The sequence below is a fragment of the Buteo buteo genome, chromosome 30 (assembly GCF_964188355.1).
Source record: "Buteo buteo chromosome 30, bButBut1.hap1.1, whole genome shotgun sequence".
NCBI classification, from domain to species: Eukaryota; Metazoa; Chordata; class Aves; order Accipitriformes; family Accipitridae; genus Buteo; species Buteo buteo.
In genome coordinates this window covers 383,825-392,808 of record NC_134200.1, presented here as the reverse complement: position 1 = coordinate 392,808, position 8,984 = coordinate 383,825, and the positions used below count along the sequence as shown (strand labels likewise).

The 8,984-nt window shown below is 62.6% G+C and overlaps 1 protein-coding gene across 2 annotated transcripts; it reads right to left on the bottom strand.

Moving 5' to 3' along the window:
- Positions 1-83: 83 nt before the first annotated feature.
- On the bottom strand, positions 84-8,977 carry APEX1 (apurinic/apyrimidinic endodeoxyribonuclease 1). Of its 2 annotated transcripts, none has more exons than XM_075018611.1 (5): positions 8,841-8,977; positions 8,102-8,383; positions 5,799-5,959; positions 4,745-4,937; positions 84-2,533 (listed from the first exon to the last, which is right to left on the bottom strand). In XM_075018611.1, the coding sequence occupies exons 2-5, from the start codon at positions 8,154-8,156 to the stop codon at positions 2,019-2,021; spliced, it is 924 nt and encodes a 307-aa protein (XP_074874712.1). In that variant the 5' UTR covers positions 8,157-8,383; positions 8,841-8,977; the 3' UTR covers positions 84-2,018. The 2 variants fall into 2 exon arrangements, with proteins under 2 accessions (XP_074874712.1, XP_074874713.1); XM_075018612.1 differs by having other exon boundaries at positions 5,820-5,959.
- Positions 8,978-8,984: the final 7 nt, after the last annotated feature.

Genomic DNA, 8,984 nt, shown 5'->3' with positions numbered 1-8,984 from the left:
GGGGAGGGGGGGCGGGGTCGCGACTGTAAATAAAGCCCCGCCCAGGCGCCTGGGTCCCACCCCGCCCCCTCGACAGCACGTGATTGAACGAAGAGTTTTTATTGGCTCCCCGCGGCGGGGGATAAAAATAGACGCGGGGGAGGGGCTGGGGGGTCTATAGGGGAGGGGTGGGGCTGGGGGGCAGGGTCTCTATGGGCCCTGTGGCCCCTCCCACAAGCCTATGGGGTAATGTGGGGGGGCGGGGCCACGGTGGCAGTGGCAGTTCCCTATAGGTTGAGCTTCAGGGCGCGTAGGACGGCCATAGGTCGCCGCCGGCGGCGGATGACATCACGTAGGGCCGCCCTATGGCCGTCGAGGGGAGGGGCTTCCAGGGGCGGGATCTTGGTGAGGGGGCGGTGACCTCACGGGAAGGCGACCTATGGGGCTGGAGGGTCAACGCGAGGTGGGTGGGGCCGCCGTGATGTCATACGGACCATGATGACGTCATCCAAATCGGTTTTAGGGGCATTTGGGGCGGAATTGTGGCCGAGTAGAGGTGGATGACGTCAGCGTGACCCGATGCGCTCCGCGATGACATCATCAAAACCCTAGTTATGGTGGTTCGGGGGGGATTTTGGCCAAGGGGAGGGTGATGGGCCACCGTGATGCCGTATCGACCGTGATGACATCATCTAAACCTGATTTACGGGCATTTAGGGTGGAATCGTGACCACGTAGAGGTGGATAAAACCATCACGATGTCATATGGACCATGATGACATCACGTTAATCCAACTGGGGAGCATTTAGGGTGGAATTAGAGGCAAGTAGAACTCAATGGGTGCGTTATGATGCCATACGGACCACGATGACATCACGTAGACCCAATTTATGGTCCTTTAGAGCGGATATATGGTCAAGGAAAGGTTGATGACACCATCGTGACGCCGTATAGAACCACGATGACATCACCTAAATCGATTTTATGAGCATTTAGGGTGGAATCGTGGCCGACTAGAGGTGGATGACGCCATCATGACCCGATACGGTCCACGATGACATCACCTGAACCCTAATTATGGTCGTTTGGGGGAGATTTATGGCCAAGGGGAGTTTGACGGGGCCACCGTGACGCCACGTAGACGACGATGACATCATCTGAACCTGATTTACGGGCATTTAGGGCAGAACTGTAGCCAAGTAGAGGTGGATGACACCATCATGACCCGATACACTCCACGATGACATCACCTAAACCCTAATTATGGTCGTTTAGGGGGGATTTATGGCCAAGAGGAGGTTGATGGGGCCACTGTGATGCCATATAGACTGTGATGACATCATCTAAACCTGATTTATGGGCATTTAGGGTGGAATCGTGGCCAAGTAGAGGTTGATGAAACCATCATGATGTCATATGGACCGTGATGACATCACCTAGACCCAATTTATGGTCTTTTAGAACAGATATATGGTCAAGGAGAGGTTGATGAGATCATCGTGACATCATACAGAACCATGACGACATCATCTAAATTGATTTTATGAGCATTTAGGGTGGAACCGTGGCCAAGTAGAGGTCGATGACGCCATCGTGAACCGATACGCTCCACGATGACATCACCTAAAGCCTAATTATGGTTGTTTAGGGGGGATTTATGGCTAAGGGGAGTTTGACGCGGCCACCGTGACGCCATGTAGACGATGATGACATCATCTAAACCCGATTTACGGACATTTAGGGTGGAACCGTGGTCAAGGAGAGGTGGATGATGCCATTGTGCTCTGATATGCTTCACGATGACATCACCTAAACGCTAATTATGGTCATTTATGGGGATTTATGGCCAAGGGGAGGTTGACGGGGCCGCCATGACGCCACGTAGACGCTGACGACATCATCTAAACCCACTTTAGGGGCGTTCGGGGTGGTTTCCGGCCGGGCAGAAGATGTTGGGATCGGGGGAGGGGGCGGGGTGGGGAAGCGCGCGCGCCGTCGGGCGAACTTACGGAAGGGCGGGGCGGGGGGGGCGGAGCCGCTATAGGGCGAGGTAGAGGGTGATGGGGCAGTGGTCGCTGCCCAAGACGCGGGAGCGGATCTTGCTGTCGCAGAGGGCCCCTTCCAAGCGGCGCGAGAGGACGAAATAATCGAGGCGCCACCCGACGTTGCGATCCCGGGCGCCGCCCAAGTAAGTCCAGAAGGTGTAAGCGTGCGGGACGGCCGGATAAAGATGGCGGAACGAATCGAGGAACCCGGCGTCCAACAAGGCGCCGAAGCCTTCGCGCTCCTCGAGGGTGAAGCCGGCCGAGCGGCGGTTGGCCCGCGGGTGCCGCAGGTCGATCTCGGCGTGGGCGACGTTGAGGTCGCCGCAGAGCGCCACCGGTTTCCGGGCGTCCAAGCGGGCGAGGTAGGAGCGGAAGGCGGCGTCCCAGCGGCGGCGGTAGTCCAGGCGGACCAATCCCCGCCCGGCGTTGGGGACGTAGGCGGCGACCACGAAGAGGGCGGGGAATTCGGCCGTCACCACGCGGCCCTCGCGGTCGTGCTCCTCCTCGCCTGGAGGGGGGGGGGGGAGGGGTTGGGGGTCAACTGGGGGGGATTGGGGGCGACTGGGGGGCAACTGGGGGCGATTGGGGGCAATTGGGGGGGAACTGGGATCAACGGGGGGTCAACTGGGGGAAATTGGGGGCAACTGGGGGCAACTGGGGGAAATTGGGGGCGATTGGGGGACGACTGGGATCAACTGGGGGAAATTGGGGTCAACTGGGGGAAATTGGGAGCAACTGGGTGGCAACTGGGGGAAATTGGGGGCAACTGGGGGCAACTGGGGGGCAACTGGGGGAAATTGGGGGCAATTGGGGGGGAACTGGGGTCAACTGGGGGTCAACTGGGGGAAATTGGGGGCAACTGGGGGCAACTGGGGGGAATTGGGGGCAATGGGGGGGCAACTGGGATCAACTGGGGGTCAACTGGGGGAAATTGGGGGCAACTGGGGTTAACTGGGGGAAATTGGGGGGCAACTGGGGGAAATTGGGGGGCAACTGGGGGAAATTTGGGGAAATTGGGGGGCAACTGGGGGAAATTGCGGTCAACTGGGGGTCAACTGGGGGAAATTGGGGGGCAAGTGGGGGCAATTGGGGGCAATTGGGGGGCAACTGGGGGAAATTGGGGGGCAACTGGGGGAAATTTGGGGAAATTGGGGGGCAACTGGGGGAAATTGCGGTCAACTGGGGGTCAACTGGGGGAAATTGGGGGGCAAGTGGGGGCAACTGGGGGCAATTGGGGGGCAACTGGGGTCAACCGGGGGAAATTGGGGGCAACTGGGGTCAACTGCAGTCAACGGGGGGTCAACTGGGGGAAATTGGGGGGCAACTGGGGCAAATTGGGGGCAACTGGGGTCAACTGGGGCAATCGAGGTGTCAATTGGGACAACTGGGGACATTTTGAGGGTGATGGGAGGTTCTTATGGGTCTGGGGGGGTATTTATGGGTCCGGGGGGGTACTTGGGGGTCACACTTATGAGTCCGGGGGGGGACTTATGGGTCACGGGGGGGTACTTATGGGTCTGGGGGGGTATTTGTAGGTCCGGGGGGGTACTTGGGGGTCTGGGGGGGTACTTGGGGGTCCCTGGAGTGGATTTGGGGGCAATTTAGCTGGAATTTGGGCTCGTTGGTGAAGGTTTGAGGTTCTTCAAAGACAAGTTTGAGACCGGGGGGTACTTGGGGGTCGCACTTATGGGTCCGGGGGGGGACTTATGGGTCTGGGGGCTTAGTTATGGGTCTGGGTGGGTATTTATGGGTCTGGGGGGATACTTGGGGGTCCCTGCAGTGGATTTGGGGTCAATTTAGCCAGAATTTGGGCTCGTTCGTCAAGGTTTGAGCTTCTTCGAAGAAGAGTTTGAAGACTGGGGGGTACTTGGGGGTTGCACTTACGGGTCCGGGGGGGGACTTATGGGTCTGGGGGGGTATTTATGGGTCTGGGGGGGTACTTGGAATTCCCCAGGGTGGATTTGGGGTCAATTTAGCCGGAATTTGGGCTCGTTCGTGAAGGTTTGAGGTTCTTTGAAGACGAATTTGAAGACTGGGGGTTACTTGGGGGTCGCACTTATGGGTCGCGGGGGGGTACTTATGGGTCTGGGGGGGTATTTGAAGGTCCAGGGGGGTACTTGGGGGTCTGGGGGGGTACTTGGGGGTCCCTGGAGTGGATTTGGGGGCAATTTAGCTGGAATTTGGGCTCGTTCATGAAGGTTTGAGGTTCTTCGAAGAAGAGTTTGAAGACCGGGGTGTACTTGGGGGTCGCACTTATGGGTCCAGGGGAGTACTTATTGGTCTGGGGGGGTAGTTATGGGTCTGTGGGGGTACTTATGGGTCTGGGGGGGTATTTATAGGTCTGGGGGGGTACTTGGGATTCCCCAGGGTGGATTTGGGGTCAATTTAGCTGGAATTTGGGTTCGTTGGTGAAGGTTTGAGGTTCTTCGAAGACGAATTTGAAGACTGGGGGGTAGTTGGGGGTCGCACTTATGGGTCCGGGGGGGGACTTATGGGTCTGGGGGGGTATTTATGGGTCTGGGGGGGTACTTATGGGTCCGGGGGGGTACTTGGGGGTCCCTGGAGTGGATGTGGGGGCAATTTAGCCAGAATTTGGGCTCGTTGGTGAAGGTTTGAGGTTCTTGGAAGACGAGTTTGAAGACCGGGGGGTACTTGGGGGTCACACTTATGGGTCCGGGGGGGGACTTATGGGTCGCGGGGGGGTCGCGGGGGGTCTCACCGATGCCGTAGGTGACGCTGAGGGGCTCGTGCCGGGCCAGTAGCCCCACGCCGCTGTAGCCGGGCCGTCCCTCGGGGCTGGCCCAGAACTGGTGGGGGAGGCCGGGGAGGGCGCGCACCTCGGGGGGCACGGCCCCCCCCCCGCACTTGGTCTCCTGCAGGCACAGCACGTCGGGGGCCTCCTCCTGCACCCACTGCGGGGGGGGGGGGGGGGGGACACGGCACCCGTGGGTGGGCTCGGTCGGGACCCCCGGGGGGCTGGCGTGCCCCCAGCGGACACTTGGGTGAGCCCCCAAAACCCTGGGTCCCCCCCCAGACCCCTGGATGCCCCCCCCCCCCCCAAAAATGCTGTGTCCCCCCCAGACCCCTGGGTGCCCCCCCCGGACACTTGGGTGCCCCCCTGGACCCCCGTGTTCCCCCCCCAGACCCTTGGGTCCCCCTCCCAGACCCCAGGGTGCCCCCCCAAAACCCAGGGTGCCCCCCTTAGACCCCTGGGTGCCCCCCCCCAGACCTCTGGGTGCCCCCCACACCCTTTCCCCCCCCCCCCAACCCCCCTTTGGGTCCCCCCTAGACCCCTGGGTCCCCCCCCCAAACCCCTGGGTGCCCCCCCAAACCCCAGGGTGCTCTCCCCAGACCCCTGGGTGCCCCCCCAGACCCCTTTCCCCCCCCCCAGACCCCAGGGTGCCCCCCCCCAAACCCCAGGGTGCTCCCCCCAGACCCCTGGGTGCACCCCAGACCCTTTTTCCCCCCCACAGACCCCTTTGTGTGTCCCCCCCCAGACCCCTGGGTCCCCTCCCCAGACCCCAGGGTGCCCCCCCCACCCCTGGGTGCCCCCCCAAACCCCAGGGTGCCCCCCCCAGACCTCCGGGTGCCCCCCCAGACCCCTGGGTGCTCCCCAGACCCTTTCCCCCCCACCCCCCAGACCCCTGGGTCCCCCTCCCAGACCCCAGGGTGCCCCCCAAAACCCAGGGTGCCCCCCCAGACCCCTTCCCCCCCCCCCCAGACCCCAGGGTGCCCCCCTGGACCCCCAGGTGCCCCCCCCCGGGCGCCCTCACCTGCAGCCCCCCCTTGCGCACCCAGGCGCGCAGCCCGTCCACGTTCCACGAGGTGACCTTGAGGGTGAAGCGCTGCCCCCCCGGCGTCACCTCCCGCGTGGGGGGGTCCTCGTAGGCGCAGCCCGACTCCTCCTCCCGCCCCGCCTTCGGGGGGCGCCGCCCTGCGCGGGGGAAGGTGGGGGGGGGGGTTACTGGGAGGCACTGGGAGGGGTTGAAAGGGGGCTGGGAAGGGATTTGAGGGCACTGGGGGGTTACTGGGAGGGACTGGGAGGGACTGGGAGGGGGCTGGGAGAGACTGGGAGGGCACTGGGAGGGACTGGGAGGGTGTTATGAAGGGATTTGAGGGCACTGGGGGCTTACTGGGAGGGACTGGGAGAGACTGGGAGGCACTGGGAGGGGCTGGGAGGGCGTTAGGAAGGGATTTGAGGGCACTGGGGGGTTACTGGGAGGCACTGGGAGGGACTGGGAGGGACTGGGAGAGACTGGGAGGCACTGGGAGGGTGTTATGAAGGGATTTGAGGGCACTGGGGGGTTACTGGGAGGCACTGGGAGGGGGCTAGAAAGGGATTTGAGGGCACTGGGAGGGACTGGGAGGGACTGGGAGTGTGTTATGAAGGGATTTGAGGGCACTGGGGGCTTACTGGGAGGGACTGGGAGGGCACTGGGAGGGACTGGAAGGGCATTAGGAAGGGATTTGCAGGCACTGGGGGGTTACTGGGAGGCACTGGGAGGCACTGGGAGGGTGTTATGAAGGGATTTGAGGGCTCTGGGGGCTTACTGGGAGGGACTGGGAGAGACTGGGAGGGGTTGAAAGGGGGCTCAGAAGGGATTTGAGGGCACTGGGGGGTTACTGGGAGGGACTGGGAGAGACTGGGAGGCACTGGGAGGGGCTGGGAGGGCGTTAGGAAGGGATCTGCGGGCACTGGGGTGTTACTGGGAGGCACTGGGAGAGACTGGGAGGCACTGGGAGGGTGTTATGAAGGGATTTGAGGGCACTGGGGGGTTACTGGGAGGCACTGGGAGGCACTGGGAGGGGGCTGGGAAAGGATTTGAGGGCACTGGGAGGGACTGGGAGGGACTGGGAGGGCACTGGGAGGGACTGGAAGGGCATTAGGAAGGGATTTGCAGGCACTGGGGGGTTACTGGGAGGCACTGGGAGGCACTGGGAGGGTGTTATGAAGGGATTTGAGGGGACTGGGGGGTTACTGGGAGGGACTGGGAGGGAGTTAAGAAGGGATTTGAGGGCACTGGGAGGCACTGGGAGGGACTGGGAGGGGTTGAAAGGGGGCTCGGAAGGGATTTGCGGGCACTGGAGGGTTACTGGGAGGCACTGGGAGGGACTGGGAGGGGCTGGGAGGGAGTTAAGAAGGGATTTGAGGGCTCTGGGGGGTTACTGGGACACACTGGGAGAGACTGGGAGGCACTGGGAGGGACTGGGAGGGTGTTAGGAAGGGATTTGAGGGCACTGGGGGGTTACTGGGAGGTTACTGGGAGGGACTGGGAGGGGACTCGGAAGGGATTTGCAGGCACTGGGAGGGACTGGGACCAGACTGGGAGGATACTGGGGGCACTGGAGTCACTGGGAGCAGACTGAAAACGCACTGAGAAGCCCGTACTGGTCTATACTGGTGGAGACACGCCTATACTGGTCTATACTGCTCCACAGCGACCTGTACTGGTCTGTACTGGTCTGTACTGGTCCGTAATGGTCCGTACTGGTCTATCCCTGTCTGTACTGGTAAATACTGGCTTGTACTGGGCCATATTGGCTTGAACTGGCCCATACTGGTCTATACTGGCCAGTACAGGTCTGTACTGGCCCATACTGGTGTGTACTGGTCTGTATTGAACTGTACTGGCCTGTACTTAACTGTACTGGTTTGTACTGGTCCATACTGGTCCCCTCAGACCTATACTGGTCCATACTGCTCTGTACTGGCCAGTACAGGTCCATACTGGCCCCTACTGGTGTGTACTGGTCTGTACTTAACCATACTGGTCTGTACTTAACGCCTATAGCAACCCCTAGAGATCCATACTGGTCTGTACTGGTCGACTCAGACCCATACTGGTCCATACTGGCCCATACTGGTCCGTACTGGCCCGTACTGGTCCATACTGATCCATACTGGCCTGTACTGGTCTGTACTGGCCCATACTGGTCTGTACTGGCCTGTACTGGTCTGTACTGGCCCATACTGGCCCGTACTGGTCCGAACTGGTCCATACTGGTCCGTACTGGCCCGTACTGTTCCGTACTGGCCCGTACTGGTCTGTACTGGTCCGTACTGGTGCGGACTCACCCGCCTCCTCCCCGGCATCGCCCTCGGCCGCCTCCTTCTTGCTGCGCTTCGGCATCGCCCACAGGCCACGCCCCCTCCGCAGCAGACTCCGCCTCCTCTTCAGGCCCCGCCTCCTTTGTTACCAGACCACGCCCCTTCGAGCCCCGGCTCCTCCTCCTCGGGGGCACAGGCTCCTCCCCCCTCGGGCTGAGGCCACACCCCTGGGCTCAGGCTCCGCCCCCGCCGGGGTTCTGGCCCCGCCTCCGGGCTCTGGATCCGCCCCCTCGGACACAAGCTCCGCCCCTAGGAAAGGGAGAGAGCGGCATCAGCGCGGGCTCCGCCCCCCCCGCGCGGCCCGCAACCAATCAGAGCGCCCCGCGGAGGGGAAACCCCGCCTCCCCCGCTGAGGCTCGGCCAATCGGGGAGCGCCTCCCGCGGAAACCAGCCAATCAGCCGGCCGCCTCGCTTGAACGGGCCAATCGGGGCTCGCCGCCTCCTTCCCGCGGCCAATCAGCGCCCGCCGCAACCACGTGGCGGCCAATGGGCGCCCGCCGGTGCCCGAACCGGGGCCAATCAGCGTCCACCGGGCACCGAACCGGGGCCAATCAGCGTCCACCGGGCACAAAACCGGAGCCAATCAGCGCTCGCCGTGGCGCCCCCCCCCCTTCCCGGCCAACCAATCAGCGCCCGCCCCCGCTCCCCCCCCGCCCCGTTCCCCCCCCGCCTTCCTCCCCACGCAGCCAATCGGCGCCCTCCGTACCTTTAGCCCCGCCCAATCGGCGCTTGCCGGTCTCAAGCCCGGGACCAATCAGCGGCGGCGGCGGCAGCGCGCGCTTGGGCAGCTCCGCGTGCGTCCGGCGGGCGGGCGGGGGGCGGGGCCGGAAGCGGAAGCGCCGTTGCGTCA